At 37.7% G+C, this 23,477-nt stretch overlaps 1 protein-coding gene across 2 annotated transcripts; it reads right to left on the minus strand.

Moving 5' to 3' along the window:
* Nucleotides 1-4,110: 4,110 nt before the first annotated feature.
* LOC127453170 (protein rapunzel-like) lies at nucleotides 4,111-22,701 on the minus strand. Of its 2 annotated transcripts, none has more exons than XM_051719381.1 (3): nucleotides 13,018-13,067; nucleotides 11,325-11,398; nucleotides 4,111-6,317 (listed from the first exon to the last, which is right to left on the minus strand). In XM_051719381.1, exon 3 carries the CDS (start codon nucleotides 6,285-6,287, stop codon nucleotides 5,115-5,117), a length of 1,173 nt encoding a protein of 390 aa, XP_051575341.1. In that variant the 5' UTR covers nucleotides 6,288-6,317; nucleotides 11,325-11,398; nucleotides 13,018-13,067; the 3' UTR covers nucleotides 4,111-5,114. The 2 variants fall into 2 exon arrangements, with proteins under 2 accessions (XP_051575341.1, XP_051575340.1); XM_051719380.1 differs by lacking the exon at nucleotides 11,325-11,398 and adding an exon at nucleotides 22,604-22,701 and having other exon boundaries at nucleotides 4,112-6,317.
* Nucleotides 22,702-23,477: the final 776 nt, after the last annotated feature.

The following is a 23,477-nucleotide window of genomic DNA, read 5'->3' on the forward strand; positions in this document are numbered from 1 at the left end:
GCCATGCTTGGTGCAAAAATTCAAGCAGCTCGGCTTTGTTTGATGGCTTGTGGCCATCCATCTTCCTCTTGATCACATTCCAGACGTTTTCAATGGGGTTCAGGTCTGGAGATTGGGCTGGCCATGACAGGGTCTTGATCCAGTGGTCCTCCATCCACACCTTGATTGACCTGGCTGTGTGGCATGGAGCATTGTCCTAATGGTTATACGGAGACCTGGATAGGCCTACAAGCCACAGTGTCTCGCACCCACTGTGAAATTTGGTGGAGGATCAGTGATGATCTGGGGGTGCTTGTCTAAAAATGCAGCTGGAGAATCTGCAATACAAAAATGCTTAAGTTATTGATAATATGTCCTATACATCTGTGACTTTCAAGGCACCATAACGTCATGTCTAATGATCTAGAACAAATTCAGTTAAGCACTGAGAAAACCTACTGAATATTTAATGACTTCAAAGATTATTTCTCAGCAGAAGAGGAATAGGTTAAAAATAATAGACATTTATGAATTCATGTTTTTCTACTGCTCTTTCAGTTGCATTGATTTTTTCCCCTCCAACCACTGAACTGCACACACAGGACTGTAGCATATTGAAGCATGTTCTGCCTTCAGAAGCCACCAGATGAAGGCATCTTAGTAGACAGGATGTTACGAGAAAAATTACATTCGGACGTGCTTTGATGCTTTCCTGTTTCTGTATACTGCCTGTAGAGACAGCATTTTTCAGGGTTCAGACACAGCCATAGCCACTGTGCAAGGTAAAAGTGGCTATAAATAGTTAAATATATTTACATATACATTTAGTAGACTCTTTTATCCAAAGCGACTAACAGTGCATTTAAGGCATACACCTTAAATTATAGGTATACACAATGAAATACAGTACATGTAGCCTATATCATTGTGTGTGTTTCCTGGGAGTCAAACCCATGATCTTGCTGTAGTTAACACAATGCTTATGCAGTTGAGCTACGGGAACCAGAGCAAACACAACTCAGTATGCAAACAGATGAAAGAAAGTAGACTAATCAACATTCTCTCAACATAAGCAAATTGAAGATTTTCAAACTTTAACTGTAAAGTATGTAAGGGATAATGTACAGTCAGCTGGTTGTTATCGCACATTATTACACGGCTCACTGGAATACTCATTTCTGATTGGTCAATGGCGCCATCCAGCGGTCAGATATCACTTTGTAACAACCGCACATCCGGGGATTTAGACGTTTCAGACCGCTCATCCCAGTTTTGCATTCCATCTCTCCTGCTTCTCAGATCACTGTGCAATCTCTACAGTACAAGTAAGCTAATAAAATAATTTCCACTCAAATCAATTTTCATGTGCATTTATTTATTTATTCAGCAAGTAGTCTTGTAATAGTCTGAATAATGAGGAGTCAGATGGTCATTTTCACAAAATAAACACCAACAGAACTCTGATGTTTATGTCTGGGTTTATGTAAGGGCTAATGTATAGTCAGACGGTTGTTATCGCACAATAAACCCAGACAGGGTGATCAGGACCCCGACGCAAAGCGGAGACTCTTGTTTATTTTGTGATAACAACTACCTGACTGTACATTATCCTGCTTATTACATGGCTACTAACCAAATAAATACATGGACATAAAATATTTATTTGCGTTGAAATTATGTAATTTGAGAAGAAAGAATTCACTGAACAGCTGAAATTAACCTCCGGTTTGCATCGGAGTTCTATTGGTGTTTACTATGTGAAAATGACCATCTGACTCCTCATTATTCAGACTATTACAAGACTACTTGCCAAATAAACATATAAATGCACATGAAACACTGATCTGAGTTGAAATTATTTTATTAGCCTACTTGTAGAGATCGCACAGTGATCCGAGAAGCAGGAGAGACGGCTCGCAGAACCCGGATGAGCGTTCTGATACGTCTAAATCCCCAGATGTGCCGTTGTTTCAGAGCAGTATCTGACTGCTGGATGGTGCCTTTGACCAATCAGAATCAAGTATTCCAGAGAGCCGTGTAATAAGACATAATAAAGCATAACCAAAAATAGGTAGCACAGCTAAAGGTGACATTATCTAAAAAAAAAACTACGTTTGAATGTATGTTGTGGTTTGGGTTGAATTAAAGTTTAAGAATCTAAGTTCAAAAATTAGAGTTGGGAGTTTAAAATGAACCAGAATGTTTGAGAAATATCAATATAATGCGAAAAGTACGGTACGGTACAGATATTGAATGTTTCACTGTTCCAAGGAGCAGAATCTTTTCAGAAACTTTAGTGTCCAAATCTAATAATGAGGTGGGGAGTGGGTGATTTTGTATCTCTACCATGAATGCTTGAACAGTGAAAATGTTTAACACACAACACTTTAAAAAATTGTTTCATTGATTGTTTAATTTATTAAACAATAGCACAATCAAAAAAAATATTTTATACATTATGAAATTGAAATGTGTAAATCTTAAAAAAAAAATAAATAATTTGTAGTGCAAAAGAAAACGTAGGTGTTCTTCATCATGTCACGGCAATTAGTGTGCTCTCAACAAAAGCCAGAATTTGTTTTTTGCTTATATTATGTTGTAAACATTCAACTCAACATGAAATGAAATTTAGTGAAACAACATATTCAACAACAACAACAAAAAAAGGGTGGGACTTGATTTTGTCAACCAGAAATGTATTGGATTGTCAAAAGTGGGCATTATACACTGGCGGCCAAAGGTTTGGAATAATGAACAGATTTTGCTGTTTCGGAAGGAAATTGGTACTTTAATTCACCAAAGTGGCATTCTACTGATCACAAAGTATTGTCAGGACATTACTGATGTAAAAAACAGCACCATCACTATTTGAAAAAAGTCAGTTTTGATCAAATCTAGACAGGCCCAATTTCCAGCAACCATCACTCCAACACCTCATCCTTGAGTAATCATGCTAAATTGCTAATTTGGTACTAGAAAATCACTTGCCATTATATCAAACACAGATGAAAGCTATTTGGTTCATTAAATGAAGCTTAACATTGTCTCTGTGTTTGTTTTTAAGTTGCCACAGTATGCAATAGACTGGCATGTCTTAAGGTCAGTATTAGTTCAAAAATGGCAAAAAAGAAACAGCTTTCTCTAGAAACTCATCAGCCAATCATTGTTTTGAGGAATGAAGGCTATACAATGCTTGAAATTGCCTAAAAAAATAAAGATTTACAAAGGTGTACACTACGGCCTTCAAACACACAGGACAACTGGCTCTAACAAGAACAGAGAGAGATGTGGAAGACCAGATGTACAACTAAACAGGAGGATAAGTACATCAGAGTCTCTAGTTTCAGAAATGGACACCTCACACGTCCTCAGCTGACAGCTTCATTGAATTCTACCCGCTCAACACCAGTTTCATGTACAACAGTAAAGAGAAGACTCAGGGGTGCAGGCCTTATGGGAAGAATTGCAAAGAAAAAGCCACTTTTAAAACAGAAAAACAAAAAGAAAAGGTTAGAGTGGGCAAAGAAACACAGACATTGGACAACAGATAATTGGAAAAGAGTGTTATGGATCTTAACCCCATTGAGCTTTTGTGGGATCAGTTAGACTGTGAGGTGTGTGAGAATTGCCCGACAAGACAGACACATCTATGGCAAGTGCTACAGGAAGCGTGAGGTGAAATATCATCTGAGTATCTGGACAAACTGACAGCTAGAATGCCAAGGATCTGCAAAGCTGTCATTGCTGCACGTGGAGGATTTTTTTGATGAGAACTCTTTGAAGTAGTTTAAGAATTTCTGAACATTTTTTTCAAATTGTAATAGTAATTTTTCACAATATTAATGTCCTGACTATACACTGTGATCAGTTGAATGCCACTTTGGTGAATAAAAGTACCAATTTCTTTCAATAAGAGCAAAATCTGTACATTATTCCAAACTTTTGGCTGCCAGTGTATACCAAAATAGAGTCAGGTGATTGGAGTTCAATTGACATCAACAGAAAAGCAAAGGCATTTTAGAAGTGGATCAATTGATTACATTTTGATAAAAGATTACAATATGTAGTTTTTAATGTGCAAAAAAACAATTGTGCTAAACAAGACCAGATCGTGCATTAAGAAAGTAAACAGGGTCCATTTTGTTCTCATGTTGACTTTAATATATATTCAATCTGCAAAGACATTTGGAAGGACAAATGATTATATAATGTTCAAACATAAATATATTTTACAATTTTGGAACAACACTGTGTGGGTCCAAATTGGTGCTTAGTCAGTCTATTGTCTACTTACACAGCTGTTTTTTCTTTCTCTAAATCTTAGAGAACATTAATTGCAGGGAAATTCCATCTACATTAGTCTCACGAAGCCAGCTTGTTCTGGCCAAAAACCGCCCACTTAGACATGAAGAGACCATCTGACTACATGTAAAGAAACCAACCACAGTTTGGTTTGTTCGTACATGCCATTTAAGAGAGGTAAAAGATATTTTACCATAATAATAGACCAGTGCAGAAAAAAACTCCAAAATATAGAGCGGCATCCTGCATAAATGGCTGTATAGAAAACATTAAACAAGCATTTAATTAGCATTAAATATATGTAGACTTTGTAATCAGATTTCACAGGCATAACTCAAAGCGACAATTCTTCTAATCAATACATTGATTGCATGCTAATAAATGTGTCAAGTAAAACTCTAATAGTGTTTATTTCTTCCCCGACCCCGATTCCCAGAAGTTGCATTGTGGCTGGATAGTCCTATTGAAGCTTTGTGAAGTTTTGCATGCAACAGTAGTCTGAGACCACCTCTATCTGAATTCAAACTTTTGTATTACCATCCCATCTACAAAAATGATCTATCACCCAATAGATACATGACACTAATAAGGGAGTACAAAGCACAAATTTGATATATTAAAAGTGTTCAGTTACAGCTTTAGAAAACAAGCACAAATTAAAAGTACTACATAAAAATGTATATTAGTCATTACAATTTTAATTAAAATATCTTTCAGCCCTGTAAAAATTGTCCTTAAAGTGTAATTATTGTGGTCCATATGTTTGATAAAATATGTCGTGAACACTTTCTACTATTTCCCTGCTATTTCTACTATTTCCCTTCTTGCATGCTTTAAGCAGCATGCAGGAAGACATAGAAGTTCTTAAACTCTTCAAAGTAGTGCAGCTCATCAGAAAAGCTACAGGAGAAGCCCATGTCTTTGCATAAGGTCTTGACTGTGTGGACCACGCAGAGTGGAATTGTCTCAAAAAGCTGCTCCGCCACTGCTATCACCTTGGGATTCTTCTGTTCCGAGATCAGGTTCTGTATCCGGGTTTTATCTATGGGTTCAGGCGAGGAGCTGTAGGAGATCACAACATTTAGCTTCTCGTCTGATGCCTGCACCTGAAACCGACTCTTTCCCACCAAACCCTGGAAGTCTTTCTTGTTGGTGAACAGGCCAGTGGGTGAATTAAAGACACGGACTGACCAGCACACCCAGTCGTACTTCTTTTTCAGGTGTTCCACTATCATGTCAGCCAGTTGCTGGTTGCTCTTGTCACTGTGGTCTCTCACGATACGTTTCGAATCGAGCTCGGCCTGCGTCGGGAAGCTGTTGATGCAGTCTTCAATAACGACGTTCATTTTAGCCTGGACTACTTTCATGTTTTCACTCCACTCTTGAAGCACCTTCTCGTCATCATCACCTTTCAGTGTTGTGTATCCAAGAAAGGCGATCAAACCAATGCAAAACAGTTTCTTCAGTCTAGCGCAGAAGTCCTCCAACACCCTGCGGCTTTTCTGCTCATAATTCAGAATGATCTCCAGCACGGACTCTCCAGAAAAGTTATATCCTGTTACGGCATTATACAGAACGTGCAAGTTTTTGTCACCGTCTGCCCTAGCGAAGTGCTTCAGGAACTCGTTCTTCCTGACTTCTCTGAATTTAGGCTTCGCATTAAGGACATCCATAAATTTGCGGAACTGGTTGGTCATGTTCTCCTCCACTGAGAAATAGGTGGCATCTACCCCACTTTTCTTGATCTCCTCAGTTATCTGCTGGATCTCCTCAGAGACGACTTCCAGGTGATCTCGTACCTTCTGGAACTGCTCCTTCATGTACACGGCCTCTTTACTTTCCACATTATCCAAAGCCAGCTTCACAATAGGAGCTGCGATTGAGAAAACAGGGAACAAATCTCCAGCAATGCTGGCCACCACTTCTGCGCCCTGCTCAAACACTTCCATGACAGTCTCGACAACATCCTTCTTCTGTGCAACAAGCTTTTGTAGCTGCTCGGCCATCCTTCAAGTGTTTCAATACCAAAAATGTCTCTGTGAAAAATAAGATACACAATAGTTTTTAGTCCAGCATGATACTGATGTTAAAGCTGTTTTAATAAAATGGCCATTATTTACTAAAATCTGCTTGTGCAATTTTACAAATTGTGTGTGTTCTTTGTTGGCATATTGCTGGTCATTTACTAAGAATAATTGTACAAATAGCCACACGTCCAAATAGGCTGGACACGCATATTAAAAGAAGGCTTTTGTGGTTGCTCTTCTCACAAAACACTAAGGGGTTTCGAGAATGATGATTGATATGCAAAACACCATACTGAATTTGCACACACAGTTACCATTTATGAAGTTGATTTTTGAATTGATGAAGTACTTTGTAGGTGCAATTTAAACTATTTGCACAACTATTTGCACAGGCACTGCCCTTTATTTTACACATTTTTATGGAAGCCCACCCAAAATTACAAATTTATTGAGGTAAACCTACAAAAACTGATAAAGCACACTATTATACGTATCTGAAAAATGCAATCTTCAGTAGACTATCTTAGTAGATCAGCTTAGACATATTTGCACGTGCTATTAAAGGAATATTTCAGGTTCAATACAAGTTAAGCTCAATCGACAGCATTTGTGGCATAATGCTGATTATCACAAAAATGTATTTAGAGTCGTCCCAGAGAGTCACATGACGCCATGCGACACTTTGCTAGTTTTAATACTTTTTATGATATAAACAGATGAGATTCGATACACTCTGTTCAATTACTGTTCTAGGAGGACAATGTGTCAAAGAATTCAAAATCCTCGGGCTCTGGAGACATTAAAAGACACTTACGTGCCTGATACCCCTGAGAATGCCATGGACCAGGGAGCTGATTTGGTCAGAAAGTTTCGGGAAATGCGGCGAGAAATGTTGAACATGTCAGCAATGCTGATGAAGGTCATTGCTGACTTGGAGGATCTTGCTGTGATATGTCGATCGATCACTGCCATGGAAGTGAAATTTACTGATGTGGTCACAAGAGTGGGGGATGTCGAGAAATGGATCAATTATCTGGAGTCATCCGAAAGGGAATTATCTGCTAATCCGCTAGGGACCAAGGTGGGTTTGGAGCGTGTCTGAGAGAAGTTGGAGGACATGGAAAACCATAGCCGGCAGAATAATGTCCGTATTGTGAGAGTCCCGGAGGGAGTAGAGGGACAGAATATGGTGGAATTCCTTGACAGGCTCTTTCCGAGTCTGCTTGACATAGCAGGCCATAAGCTGGAAATCAAGCAGGATCACAGAGTTCTGGCTCGACGATCAACTGAGGGAGACAGTCCCCGATGAAAATCTGGCCAAATTTCTGAGATCTGGTGTTACGTGAGGCAAGGAGTAAAGGAAGGCTTTCTTGGAAGAACCACAGCATTTTCTTGTTCCCAGATTTTGCGAACTCGACAAGAGAGAAACGCGATCGATTCAAGGAATGCAAGAAACTTTTACATCAACGGAAGTTCATTTTGCACTGATATTCCCAGCCAAATTGAGAATAGATGCCAAGGATGGCCGTAAAACATTCACATGCCCACAGCAAGCGATATTCCTCAAAGTTAATGGAGTGAGTGAGTCGGTGTTGTACTCACATTGCCGACGGGTGGACCGACTCACTGAAAATTCGCTTGACTGTTTGAAGATTCTGCACGCTCTTTTTGTGCTGGTTCCGCCTAGCGGCTGGAGTTTATTTTGTAGAGCTACATCGAGGGGGCCAGCTCACTGAACATCTGTTTGACAGTTTGAGGAACCTGCAAATGTTTTGTGTGCTGGTGCCGCCTATCAGCTGGAGTTTATTTTGTGGAGTATTTCTTGCAAAGTCATTGGAGTGAGTAAGCCATTTGCTTGTACTCATGTTGCAGCCGAATGGACCGGCTCACTGAACATTCGTTTGACTGTCTGAAGAATCTGCGCGCTCATTTCGTGTTGGTTCCGCCTAGCGGCTGGAGTTTATTTAGTAGAATAATACACATTTAGGACAGTGTTATGGATGAAGCTACATGCTCATTGTGTTTATTCTGCCTATTGGCTGGAGTTTGTTTTATAGGTTATCTTTTGCTGTGTAATTGTGTCTCACAGAATTTGTAAAGAATCACCGGACTTGAGCAATCCAACGGCAAAGTTGTTGTGGAGGTTCTTGAAGGCATGCATGTACTGTTTGAGTTTGGAGGGATGGATGCCAGTTGGCACTGTTGTGCGCGGGGTTAATGTGCATGTTTTTTTGTTTTTTTCTGTTTGTTTGGTTCTGGGAAATGTTCGGGGTTGGACAGTTGCACTAATGTTGGAATGTGATCTTTATAATCCTGTTTTTGACACACAATCTATTTTTTCTTACATGTCAAAATGACAAATGTTAATATGAGTGGATTGTCTCTCTCCACGTGGAATGTGAATGGGTTGGGGCACCCCACAAATAGAAGGTTATTTCTTTTCTTAAGTGTAAGAAATATGATATAGTGCTTCTTCAAGAAACGCACCTTTCCCAGCAGGAAGCTGAAATATTTGGAAAGATATGGGGTGGGCATTTTTTTTTATAGTGCTGGCTCGAGTAAGAGCAGGGGAGTCATTACATTGATAAGTTAACATCTACAATTCAAATGTCTCAAACAGAGTAAAGATAAATTAGGAAGAGTCATTATAGTTTTAGCTGAAATTCAGGGACAAAGTCTTATTTTGGCAAATATTTATGCACCTAACGTTGATGATTAGGGCTTTTTTATACATCCCTTCCAATGTTGCAAGCCGCTGGCACCCCTCATGATATAATATATGGAGGAGATATTAATCTTTTGATGGACTCAGTCCTTGAACATAGCGAAGCAAAAGTGTGAAAGCACCCTAGAGCAAAAATCTTGGTCTTACAGATATTTGGAGACTTATGAACCCATCTGGTAGGGATTATAAATTTTTTTCAGTCCATAAGATTTACTCTAGGATAGATTTTGTTTTTATATATATCTAAGTCCCTCATTTCATCTGATTGCTCAACTGGAAACATTTTAGTCTCAGATCACACCCTGGTGTGTTTAGAGGTGTTGCCACATACGGAAAAAAAGAAATCATATAGTTGGCACTTTAATGTATCCCTTTTGCAAAATCCTGAATTCCAACAAATGCTAAAGGCTGAAATCAATCTCTATATGGAGACCAACTGGTCCTCAGTATCCTCTGTGGGTGTGGCTTGGGAGGCACTTAAGGCAGTTCTTAGGGTTCCGGATTATACAGTATGCCTCATTCACCAAAAAATCCAAAGCACAAGAACTTCCCTCAGTGAAATCTGCTGGTGGTGAAATATTTACCTCGGCCATTGATATTAATAATGCTTTTAAAGAATTCTATCTTGATCTCTATAGTTCCACGTCATCATCTACTGATAAAGATATTAGAAACTTTGTGGAACCATTAGAAATTCCTAAACTGAAAACTGAGCAAAAGAATTCTCTTGATTCTGAGATAAACTTGGAGGAGCTTTGCAAGGTAATTAAGGCCTTGCCTACAGGCAAGGCTCCAGGGCCAGACAGCTTTGCTGCTGAATTTTTTAAATCTTATGCTACAAAACTGGCTCCACTTTTACAATAAATTATACGGAATCATTAAAGAATGGAAAGCTTCCGCCAACCATGACACAAGCCCGGATCAGTCTGATTCTTAAAAAGGACAAAGATCCAAACGAGTGTAAGAGTTACTGTCCAATTTCCCTGATCCAGCTAGATGCTAAAATATTGTAAAAAATTTTGGTTAACCGATTAAGTTATGACATCTCTTATACAAATCGATCAGGTGGGGTTTATTCGGGGCTGTAGCTCTTCTGATAACATTAGGCATTCATCAATATCATGTGGTCAGTGGCAAATGATCAGACTCCGGTCACTGCCATCTCACTGGATGCCGAAAAGGTGTTTGATATGGTAGAATGGGATTATATTTTTAAGATTTTGGAAATATACGGGTTCGGGAATGCTTTTATTGGATGGATTAAGTTACTTAACAGACACCCAGTAGCGGTGGTACAAATTTTTTTATTAATTTCAGATTATTTATTCTGGATAGAGGCACCCGGCAGGGTTGCCCTCTTTCCACATTATTGTTCTGTCTTGCCCTGGAACCATTAGCAGCCTCAATAAGAAAGGAGCATGATTTTCCAGGGGTGGTGGCGGGAGGTATAGCGCATAAGCTTTTGCTTTATGCAGATTATATTTTATTATTCGTCTCCGACCTTACTAGAGCTATGCCTTGCCTCCACAGAATTATTAATTCCTTTTCTAAATTCTCAGGATACAGAGTGAATTGGTCTAAATCCGAAGCTTTGGCTCTGACAGCATACTGCCCGGTAACGGATTTTCAGCCTGGCGCCTTCCAGTGGCCCAAACAGGGCATTAAGAATTTGGGCATTTTATTCCCAGCAAATTTGTGTGATTTAGTTAGAGTTCATTTTGACCCTTTAATAAAAAGGTTTTCGAGCGATGTGGGCATGTGGGCTTCATTACATTTATCTATGATTGGGAAGGTTAATGTTATTAAAATGAATTGTTTTCCAAAATTCAACTACCTGCTACAGTCTCTCCCTGTAGATGTCCCCCTCTCTTATTTCAAGCAATTTGATAGCATAGCGAAGTCCTTTATTTGGAATGGTAAATGTCCCAGATTACATTTCAATAAGTTGCATAGGCCAACTGACAAAGGTGGGCTAGGCCTACCCAAGATTTTGTTTTATTAGACATTTGCTCATTGGTCTCTTCCACCTGAGAGAGCCCCTCCCTGGTTTTGTACTGAACAGGAAGTTCTTGCCCCATTTCCCCATTGCGAAACCTTTCTATCAAACTAACCGGAGAAGTTAAGTTACACCCTGTTATCTCGCATTTGAAATCGGTATGGACAGAAGTGTCCAGAGTGTTTAATTTGGGGCCAATCTGTAAACATTAAAATTCTCACTGTTTCAAAAGTATAACCACAAGATGTAAACGATATGCGTGTTATCATGATTTTAGTGTGATAAAGTCGCTTACCTTTTCTGTGTAAAGTTATATCCAAGTTTACAACTTTGTTGATATGACGACTTAACGGCATAAACCTAAAATGACTGTAATAACATTAAAACAACTTTACAGCTCAAATAATACATGAGTTTTAACAGAATTAATGCAAGTGCTTTTAAAAATGTAGAATTCATTTACATTGTAAGTGTCTCACTGTAACTTTGATTTTTGCTTTTTTTTAAAGAAAAGGAGGTACGAGTTGAAATCACAATTGCTGTCGAATGAGCTTAAAGCGGTCATGACAACATTTTCCTTGATCTTTTAACATATAAGAGGTCACTGTACTGTATAAAATAATTTAAGTTTCAGAACTGAAAACTTCCTCTTTAATAGAAAAAGAGCATTTATTTAAACCAAGCTGCTGAAACACCTCATTTGTAATTTGTGTAACTTTTGACGTCACAAGGACCAAATACATCTGCATATGACTGCCGACATTGACTCATCATCATTGCACCCTTGGCCCTGCCCACTGGCGCTCAGTCACACTCACACAGGTGAAGAGGGGTGTCATGGGAGATTCATCTACACTTTTAAGGGGACTTACACAGGACACCTTCATGTGCCTGTTTGGATTTAAATGTTTTTCTACATCATCTACATGCACCAGACGAACAACCTGAATGAATCTCGTGCTGCTTTCAAAAGATGCGATGTCAAGTTATAACTCTAAAAACCTCCATTCTGTTTCATCTGCGCTGTGTCTTGCTGTTTTGAAAGTGTCCTGGACCATTTTGCACCCATCTGTGCAATGGTTAATTGCTAGTCTTTTGTAAACATGCACTAAATGGACGTCTTTGACCATTTTGATGCATTTCCGGCGATGTGCGCCGCATTTTAGGAGCAGTACAAGTGTCTCATTCTGCTGCTAACATTGACTGGGAGAAACACATGCAGTCCTGTGTATAAACAAACATGGAAAATGGGAGATGTTGCACCTGTGAAGTCCAGCGTCTCTGCTTTGGCCTGCTGAAGCACTCAAAATCATCATGGATTGTATTATGTTTGCGTATTCAGAAAATTTCAGGGTGGATTGCTTGTGAACCAGTCACAATATGATTCAAGCTTTGCAAAGGAATTCTTATTAAAAGGATGGGGCAGTTAAAACACTTTTGACCTGACCACAAATCCTTAAGTAAACTGTTTCATTCACGAATGTTTCAAATATCATGACTGTTGGATAATTTATGGCGCTGCTGTTCTTGAGTGAACAGTTTGATACAAATGTGTAGGATGTACGTTATGTGTTGACCCTAAAATGTAGTTTTATAAATGATAATGTGAAGCTTGTTCATTTTCTTCCGACTGAGTTTCAAATATGGCTGTATTAGAGGGGCTGCACAATGTTAGCCAATCATAACAGTGGGTGTTTACACTGAAATCTTAAAGGGCTGGAGAGCTTAAAACCGAGCTTTTCAGAAAGACGGGGTGGAAAACTATTACATATTACTAAATTATGACTGTTTTGGTACAAAACAACTTTGCTAACATTTTAAGTGGATCTCAGGGAAGATAATTAAATTATTTAAAAAATAAAAAAGTATGTCATGACCCCTTTAACTTGTACTGAACCCGGAATATTCCTTTACGTTTGTATGTGTTTTATATGAACAAGGCTAAAGACCTTTCTTTCTTGAGAGTGGTGTACAAAAAAGAAACTTACATGTGTCAGTGCTGGTTTCCTCTCAAACTTGGAATAGATAATGTGAATCACTGAATAAGATAAAAGAAAAAATAATTGTGTTATACAAACCATACAACTGCTGCTGAACACATCCGGAAAGCAAAGCAGCAACAATACCTCAACAACATACACCAGGTGTACGTACACATGCTAAGAGAGGTAGGATTTCTGACAACCACACCTACAGATTCGTAAAGAAAATGGAACAGATGTATTCATTCAAACAAACACATTCAAACATACACTGAAAGAAATTAACCATACAGTATGCAAAAGTTCAAAGCTACAATGTGGAGGTAATGTGTTTCAATTGGAAACAGTGGGACCAGTTCACTTGGATACACTTACGTAACACAAAGTAGTACTACAAAGCTTGCCTTTTGTGTTCAAATAACAAAGTAGTGTGTTATAACTTCCTACTAGAACAAGTACACTACTATTAAAAAGTCTGAACACATTTTACTGAATTTACGTTTCTCATGATCTTAAAAAACATTGTATGTATTTTAAAGCATTATGCTAAAGTGCTTTAAATTAGTTTTGTAGAGAAATATAGGTTACATTTTGCCTATCTATACATTTATTTTCAAAACTAATCTTTTTAATGGATGAGTTGGAACAGAGAGTGAAACAAAAGCAGCAAACAAATTCTCCTTCAAAAAAATCCTTCAATACTGTTTTAAAAATGTGTAACTGTTGTAAAGAAGCTAAAATATAAGATAGTTTTGATTTGTTTAACATTTATTTGGTCTCTGCATAATTCACATACTTCCATTTGTGTTATTTTATAGTTTTGATGACTTTACACTATTATTCTAAACTGCCAAACATAGTAATAATAAAGAATGAGTAGGTGTGTCCAAACTTTTGACTGGCAGTTTAACACTGAATTGATTTGCAGAAATCTGAAACTACTTTAAACAGATAATTGTTTTTCTTTTTTTGTCTATGAAAATTAGAACTACTTATCAATACCAAGCTGCTTGAAACATTTATATAAACCAAATTAGATATAGTAGCCTCTTACATGAAGATTCAGAAAGTCTGAATAAATCTTTACAGTAAATTAGTTTGATAACATCCACCAAAACTGCTTAAGATTTTCCATTAACATTTTTCGTTTGTGCAACACCATAAGTGTGGACATGATTAACAGGGTAGTTCAACTAGCTGAACAAGAACACATTTTCCAAAGCACCACAGTAACCATGGAAACGAGACAAGGCAAAACATTATGTCTGCTTCTCTCTCCAGGCACTTACATTTACCACCAAAATTTTGTATTAAGATCCCTTTCACTGGGCAGTGTTTCGAGACAAAATATGATTGATTCAAGCAATAATATTCCCCCTTTTACAAACCAAATTAGACTTGTATGCATATTTGAAATGTTGACAATCTGTTGTTAGCGTAGATCAAACCAAATGTATGTCTAATTTGATACACTAAATGGACCCATTATCTTAATGCCTCACTTGAACTTTTCATTTGAGCTCTTAGCACAAGGCTGAAAGCCAGACCTTCCAAAGGGTAACAACACAAGACGACACCATTTTAATGATAACACACTGGTAGAAGAATACAATTTTGTGGTGACCCTCAAGGGAATGTTCTGGGTTCAATACAAGTTAAGCTATTTTGACATGTCCCTCACTTACATAAAAAAATAAATAAAAATAAAATAAAATCATGATTACAGTCACACCTCGTCTACACCAGACGCGAGTGGCGTGATGCGACAAAAGCAAATCCCTCCCATTATGATCAATGATGTGGTCTACACTGGTAGCATCTGTGACACCTTGTCGCGCCAGCATTAAACAGATGCCCCGTTCAATTTTGCACTGCATGCGCTGGTGTTACTCTTGCATACAAGACAAATAAACAGTTTAGAACATTCACTTTGATGCGTCCAGTATAGACAGCCTCAAGGCGTTGTGACGTGACGTCGCTCATATCCGGTGTAGACAGGCAAGGACGGATTAAGAACTGAGAGGCCCATGGCTGGTACACCATGGAGGCCCCCCCCATGACATGACTACATTCACCTTTATGCGCTACAAGACACATGGCAAATTTGGTTGGATTTTTCAAATAGATGGAAAAGTTTGGAGCATTGATTACACGGCCAATTATATGTATTTTTTCATTATGAACCAATCCAAAATCATGCGTTAATATTAGGGAAGTGCATGGTACCTGTATTCAAATACCAAAATCGCTATTCAATTATTCTACACGTGTAGAGGTCTTCAACCCAATCTGAGCCCGATGGTACCCTACAAACCTTCAGGTTTTGGGCCAGTTTTTCAAGTAGGCTCTAGGTGCTAGTTACGGGCTGTTCACATGTGCATCTGTGCTGTTTTTCTAAGGTTTTTCTATGTAAACACGCACTGGACGGACGTTGTGCCACATCTTACTTTTTCAGCATACTGCGCAGGACTGTCACATTATTTTTAGACTCTGTGTTAAGTTAAAAATAACTTCAATATTTATAAATGCACCTCGAGACACCTGCGTTCTGTTTCACCAATTGTTTGTGTTGCATCAAGCTTTTTCAGCGCTGGTGTCACAAATCGACATTCTGATGAAGTTCAGGTTGCAAAGAGGGCTTAATGTGACTGTTACACATGATTCCAGATTAATTTTTCACCTCGTAAAGTTTCAGCACTTGATAAATGGTGAGCCAATGTTTTTTTCCCTCTTTTGCTCTGGTGTGCAGACAATAATTACACAAGTTAAATGCTGAATCATTTAAAAATCAAAGCATCCCGAATAGGTTTATAAACTGTAGCGTTTGCTGCCTCATGGAAAGTGAACCTGCCCAGGCAGAATTATGTATTTTCCATTGATTAAAAATAGGCTTATTTTGATTATGCGGCTTATGTGAGATTATTTTTGTTCGACTTTAATGTGATTTTATAATTTGAAGATCTATGTATTGTGATAGTGTGCTATTTACGTTCACAGCTCATTGTGCACTTTACTTCCTGTTAATCTGAGTTTGTGTTTGACGCAAAAAAAATTTTTATTCCCAAATCCCGACAAATAACAGAATAACCGTTCGTGAACTTTCACGGTTAACCAAATATTACAAATGGTTACCAAGCACATATTTAGGGTACTAAAAGGCATCTTTCGCTTTATCATTAAACATGAAATGCATGCAGGACTTAAACAATTTAAAGTCCTCCATACTGTTGCACGAATTCTGTCGCTTATATGAATTTAAACCATCAGCTTTGTACACAGCCAGGGTAAACTGCACCTTATCTTTATGTTTGAAAGTGTTTTCTGAATCAAGGATGTTCTCTGTTGTCCTTTAAATAAACGCGCTGCACCTGTGAGACGCAGATTCCCTAAGCACGCACTCTAATGCCTGTGCTCGCACTGCTGTCGTCCAGCAAGCATTCGGCCGAACAAATGATATTTCACATAAGGTTGAAATTTATGTGGATTTATAATAGATATCTCAAAATAAATAAAATAAATAAATAAATAAATGATTTGGAGCTTGAGGCCCCTTGTGTTTAGAGGCCCCTGGGCAATGGCCCAATAGGCCCAGGTGGTTAATCCATTCCTGTAGACAGGGTGTAAGACACTTACAATGGAAGTCAATGAGGCCAGTCCATAAACATTCAAATACACACTGTTTTAAAAGTATAGCCACAAGATGAAAACATTATACATGTTAACATGATTTTGATGGGATAAAATCAGACAATTACTGCCGTTATGACGTTTCCAGATTACAGTGTTGCACTGTCATGGCAGCAAAGTTGTAATATTTTAAATAACTTAAATTAGTAAGCAAATGTATCACACTTAATCATGTTAACACATATAATGTTCATCTCTTGTGGCTATACTTTTGAAAACTGTGTGTATAACGTATATAGACTGGCTCCATTCATTTCCACTGTAACCACAATTTTTTTTATTAGGGGGTCAGACAGCGAAACTGCTGGAACCCTATTGTATCTGAACTGATTTTCTTCTTTTTTTTGTGTGCCCTATATGTGTCTGGGCGTCACAGACCGTAAGTTGTGGAGACACCAAACTTAGCAGGATGGTTCCAAATCCCTCCCACTACTCAGGCGCACAAACGCACACAAATCTGACCTTAAGTGGTGCTATAATAAACACTTTTAAATTTGGGCTCATATCTCCGCATCCGTAAGGGCTAGAATCAAACTATTACAAGAACTACAAATTAAAGTACCTCCGATTTCATTTCCGTCTGTAATTTATTTCAGCCATTTAGATTTGTTTGAAAATCCTACTTTTTCTAACTCCTCCTAAACCGTTAGTCCGATCGACACGAAATTTGGTATACACCATTTACAGACCCCCTGACAAAACATCAACAAAAGAATTTGATATGTTGAATCGTTCCGAAGATATTAACGACAGTACCTTCAGTTTAATGTGATTTGAGGAACTGATCAATATCTACTCAACGTAAACTCCAAATGTAACCAAACTCGGTACACATAGACAACAGGATTTTAGAAGACGTCAGCAAAGTTTCGTACATTTCCACCTCTAGGGGGCACTACAACTAAAAAACTGTTATAACTTTGCAGCCATTTGAGTGACAAAGTTCAAATTAAATATGCATCTTCTTTGGTTCAAATGCTAACATATTCTTCACAAATCTATTCAACAAATTAACAAAAATGGCCACCAATGGCCAATAAAATTTCAGCACCTTATAACTCATATTGAGAATGGCTGAGGCTATGCACAAGCAGAGTATCTACACAAAGCCACATATCAAATTTTGTGACAATCCGCCAAACGGTGGTGCTATAATTAGCTAATTCATGTTTTTGCTAATAAGTCTGGAACCGTATAGGCTACAATAAAAATGTGTAGCTTCTCTGAATCCACCAGTGCCCCCAAATCATACTGTCACTTGAATTTCCATTTCTGCAAGAAACGTTTTCTACAATTTTGATTTATTCAAAAAAACCTACTTTTTTGAACTTGTCTTAGGCCATTTGCCCATTCGCACGAAATCTACAGACATTCCTGACAAAAATGTATCAAAAGAAATCTGATATGTCATATCGTTACGAAGATATAAGCAAATATGTTTTGGGGTATGGCCTATTATGACTAATTGACCCATATCTTGTGAGCACATATTTTAAACTTAACAAAACTTAGTATAGATGCACAAAAGAACATTCTGAGGTAACATGCAAAATTTCATCAATTTGGCATGGCTGTAACATAAGAAATACCTAATTTCTCAACTGTATTTAAGGCCTTAATAGGCATAAAAGGCAGTACTGTTTGTCCACCAGAGGGAGCTACATAACTATAAATCATTCAAAGGGTCTTCAAAGAGTAATTAAAGGTAGACTAAGGGTGGGTTGCACCAACCAGGATTAATCTTAAATTTAGATTAAATCAAGGTGTATCTGATAATTCTGTTGCACCAAACTTTAAACGTTGTTTAAAAAATAACCAGGGTAACTGTTAAATCATCATTTTTATTAAAATTTCACAGTAAATCTGAATGAACTTTAATCCTGTTGCTCCATTACTTTAAACTCTGATTTAAATCTCAGTTATGGATTAACCAATTTAGTTGAGGTGGTTTAAATATTAAACTGACCTACAATACAACATGAATGACTTTGTAAGAGAACAGTGAATATGCTGTCAGCCCTCTGAAGGCGGTTAGGGTTTGAGTTAGGGTTCCACAGCATTTCCTGTCAAATCAGATTATTTTTGACATTTTTCCATATGTGCTTGGCCCCAGATAATTGCCGCTTGTGGCTATATTTTTGTATTTATTTTTGTGTCAAGATAAAGTGAACAGCTTTCTGATATGAAAAACGCGGACATTTCAAGTTCAGTGTTCAATAGGTCATTGAAATTTCATGTTACTTATTTTAAAAGGGGACAAATTGGATTTTATGTATTTTGACCATGATGAATGTGGAAAACTATGCACAATTTTGGTTAAACTTAAAAAAGTAAGTAACCTGGTTGCCTTAAAATGGTGAGTTCATTTAAAATAAAATTTGATAATAAAATAAAATAAATAATAGTTTGAATAAAAAGGTCTAGCAAACTAACAATTAGTGGAACTAACTATTTATTTATTTTACATTATATCAGTGCATTGCTATTATGCCATTAGTTTACTCAATAAAAACAGATTTTTATGTTATTTGAACAAATTAGTAAATCTAAGTTGATCTGGCAAAAATATAAAGTTAACAAATCATGGAAATATTTTTTTTACAGTGTGGTATATCATGCTCTATTGAATACTAGACTATGTCTCAATGAAATTCAAACACAGAGGTAAAGTTGATCATTTTTAGAAGTCTTCTGTTTCATCTTCAATGAGTTCATATGTTTCTATGTTGTACAGATGACAATGTGGCATAAAAGTGAACTAAACAAACATGTATAAACAATGAGGAACTATTGCATCTGACTCTACAGCACAGGGGTCCTGCCCTTTGCGCATCTTAATTTCATGGAATACGGTGAAGAATGATAACATTTAGCATCTAAAACCTATTTTATCATATGACACAAAGACATTCAATATTGTATAATAATGATAATAATAATTATTTTTATATATATTTATATATAGGACTATTTAACCTAACTGTTTGCATATCTCACATGGACCTGTTTTTCTTAATTACTACCTTTTTTTTTCTCCCCAATTTGGAATGCCCAATTCCCAATGCGCCCTAAGTCCTCATGGTGGCATAGTGACCCGCCTCAATCCGGGTGGCGGAGGCTGAATCTCAGTTGCCTCCGCATCTGAGAACATCAATCCGCGCATCTTATCGCGTTACCGCGGAGACATAGCGCGCGTGGAGGCTTCACGCTATTCTCTGCGGCATCCACGCACAACTCACCACGTGCCCCACTGACAGTGAGAACCACATTATGGTGACCACGAGGAGGTTACCCATGTGACTCTACCCTCCCTATCAACCGGGCCAATTTGGTTGCTTAGGAGACCTAGCTGGAGTCACTCAGCACGCCTTGGATTCGAACTCGTGACTACAGGGGTGGTAGTCAGCATCTTTACTCACTGAGCTACCAAGGCCCCCTTATTATTACCTTTTATTTTGATCAAGACTTATGCAATATGGTGCTCCTTTTCACTTGTTTACCTGCAAGGCGCAGTGTAATCTATGCTGTAATGTACTGTACATTTCTTTGCAGATATTTTATTATAAATGTTTATTTTTCCATGTTATTAATGTCATATTCTTATTTTAAATTTATTTCGGGTATATGTTAATACAACAAATGAGTAAATATTTGAGAAGGTGCTTCCTTTAGTCAGTGTGTAAATATTACTAGTGCGAGAGGGAGGGAGAGGGGGTGGTGGGCCGATAGCGCTGATGTACACAACACATACTGATTAAAGATACAATTATTGATTTTATTTGATTATCTGCAGGGATTAATTTGACTACTTTTCACCAGCATGTTATATTTTGTGCAGGAATTCCCACATTATGAAGGCCAAACTTTCAGGAACGTTTTACACTGTGCAATACAATCCCGCGCCTTACTTTGAAGCTTATAACAAATTATGATAATTCTCTTCAATTGCCTGGTTCAGTTCTTAATGGCAAAACTGACCCGACCAAGTAATCAGTAAAGGAAGATGAATGAATTGAAGCTGCTATTGCGAGCAGCTCCCTCTGCTGGTCAAAATAAACAACACACGGTAGGCTTTGCTGCTCCGGCTTTCTTGCAATGTAATATTCTACTATGAACGCTGTCTTGTACGCTCGGGGAAAACCGGGGACATTTACAGGGACAGCTCCAGTTGGGGACAGGCCACCAAAAACCCGGGACTGTCCCTGGAAAATGGAGACGTCTGGACACCCTATGTTAAAAATCATATGATATGAGCAGTGTTGGGTAAGTTACTCTAAAAAATAATAAAATACTAATGACTAATTACATCTTCTACAGTGTAATTAGATTACTGTACTAATTACTCTGTCTGAAAAGTAACTGCATTACTTATTACTTTCTAAAACCCTTATCATCCTCGACCAGATGAAAAATAGAAGGATAGACATGAAACTGTTCTTTTAATTCTTTCAAATAAATCATATTAAATCCAATAAATTATTCATGAACTGGCCAAAGAATTTAAGGGGGCAGCGTTAAATTAGGGTACATTTACACGATGTACTAAAATCGGAAAAGTTTTTCCTTTGCGTTTTTGAAAAGTTTCGCATTCACACGAATCCGCGAAAACGCTGTATTATGCATGCCAGGCCATTAGTTGGCGATATCACTTTGTGAAGAAACACTACGCACCTGCGCACATAAGCATTCTTCCACAGAGCGGTGAACACAAACAATGAAGATGGTGAAAGCAGAGCAATTTTGTCTGGACGGACGATGAGGCTGCTTTATTACTACAAGTCTTGAGCAGCACAAACACAGTCCTGTAGGCCGCCATTGTAGTTTTGAGGTACTCGCACACATGCCTATAGACTGAACACGTAATATGTGTGCGCATGACATCATCGTTTTCACAAATTCGCGTTTTTGTATGTTTACACAGAGACGATAACGGCATCGTTTTCAAAAACTTGCACTTTGAAACCCGTTTTCAAAAGTTTGCGTTTTCAGGCCCCAAAACGCCGCTGTCGTGTAAACGAACAGCCAAAACACATAAAAAGTTTTCCGTTTTCAGTTGAAAACATTGTCGTGTAAACGGCCCCTTAGAAAACATATTTTAACATTAGACATTCAATTTCGATTTTAAATTAACTTTTGTTTTATATAGAATTGTTCTATAGTCTATACAGTATTTAAAACAATTACATCAGAAGTAACTAATTAAATTACTGAAAAATTAAGAGTAATCCCTTACTTTTTTTATGAACAATTTAATTACAGTAATTAATTACTTAGTAATGCATTACATCCAACACTGGATATGAGTACATAAACAAGCCCACTTATGATGAGACAAAACAAACTTAAGAAAGGTTTAGATAAAGCAGCATTTTAATTCAAAGCGTTATTGTATTGTTTTTATATCAGTATATGATTCGCTGTCACGGGGCATAATGTCTGCATACAGACTCGTGCGCGCGCAGATGATAAGGTAAGCTGAAGTCTCCAAATACTGTACAGTCATGCTTAGTAGTTCATAACAACATAACCAACAGGCATAGATGGCATTTCCGTGCGTAGATCCATTAAAGTAGGACATTAACGTCATTAAGTTCATATATTAGGCTGGAAGAGTGGACAGAATGCTACATGCAAGCAACACTTCCTGGTTCAGACTGCATAGGATTGGTCTTTGTCAAACTAAACTAGCCCTCAGAGTTTTTGAGAACGGGTCAATAACATATAAAAAGAGTACGTAATCGATCAGCTACGCAAAGTCACGAGTTGGAGAAAATATCACAGACATGGAGAAAACTCTTGAGAAGAAACGCCCAAAACTTGAGCTCTCGAGCAAACACTGAGACTACCGTACTCAGACGAACTTACGTTTAGAGAACAAATTATTTCTAATACGAATGAAACTCACCTGAAACCGATCGAAAAGTGGCATAGAATTAAAGAAAGCAAAAGTTCGCACTGTTCTGTCTCACCCAACTTCCGCTCACGTGGTCCTTCTTGTCTCTCTCACTTGGTGACACACCCATCAGAAAAGCAATTGTAAGTATTGTCTAGGAAAATGTACTATAGTTACCATAGTTTCCGTCTAAATACCATATGTATTACTCTTATTGTTACCACTGTAAAATCATAATAATTTGGGGCCTCCTTAAAACAGACAAAAACATCAGAATCAAATACTGACAGTAACAATTATGTAGCAACTATGGTAATTTGGCAGACACTATGGTTACCATAGTACATTTAGCAAAGGAAGTCAGTTAAAGGAATATTCCTGGTCTAATACAAGTTAAGCTCAGTCGACAGCATTTGTGGCATAATGTTGATTACCACAAAAAATAATTTGGACTCGTCCCTCCTTTTCTTTAAAAACAGCAAAAATCGTGGTTACAGTGAGGCACTTACAATGGAAGTGAATGGGGACAATGAAAGCGAATGTGGCTATTTTTAGAATGTGAAGCTTATAATTTTATAAAAGCACTTGCATTAATTCTTCTGTTAAAACTTGTGTATTATTTGAGCTGTAAAGTTGTTTAAATTGTCATTTTTACAGATGGTTTTGGGTTTGTTGACATTACATCGTCATGGTACCGAAGTTGTAAAATTGGCTATAACTTTACACAGAAAACGTTTGTAAGTGATTTTATTACACTTAGATGTGTATCATTTATGTCTTGTGGCTATACTTATGAAACAGTGAGTTTTTTAATGTTAAAAAATCGGCCCCCATTCACTTCCATTGTAAGTGCTTCACTGTAACCTCGATTTTTGCTTATTTTTTT

The sequence above is a fragment of the Myxocyprinus asiaticus genome, chromosome 15 (genome assembly GCF_019703515.2).
Source record: "Myxocyprinus asiaticus isolate MX2 ecotype Aquarium Trade chromosome 15, UBuf_Myxa_2, whole genome shotgun sequence".
In the NCBI taxonomy this organism is placed as follows: domain Eukaryota; kingdom Metazoa; phylum Chordata; class Actinopteri; order Cypriniformes; family Catostomidae; genus Myxocyprinus; species Myxocyprinus asiaticus.

Coding starts and splice junctions, on each gene's coding strand:
- LOC127453170 (XM_051719381.1), bottom strand. CDS start 6,287: ATGGCCGAGCAGCTACAAAAGCTTGTTGCACAGAAGAAGGATGTTGTC.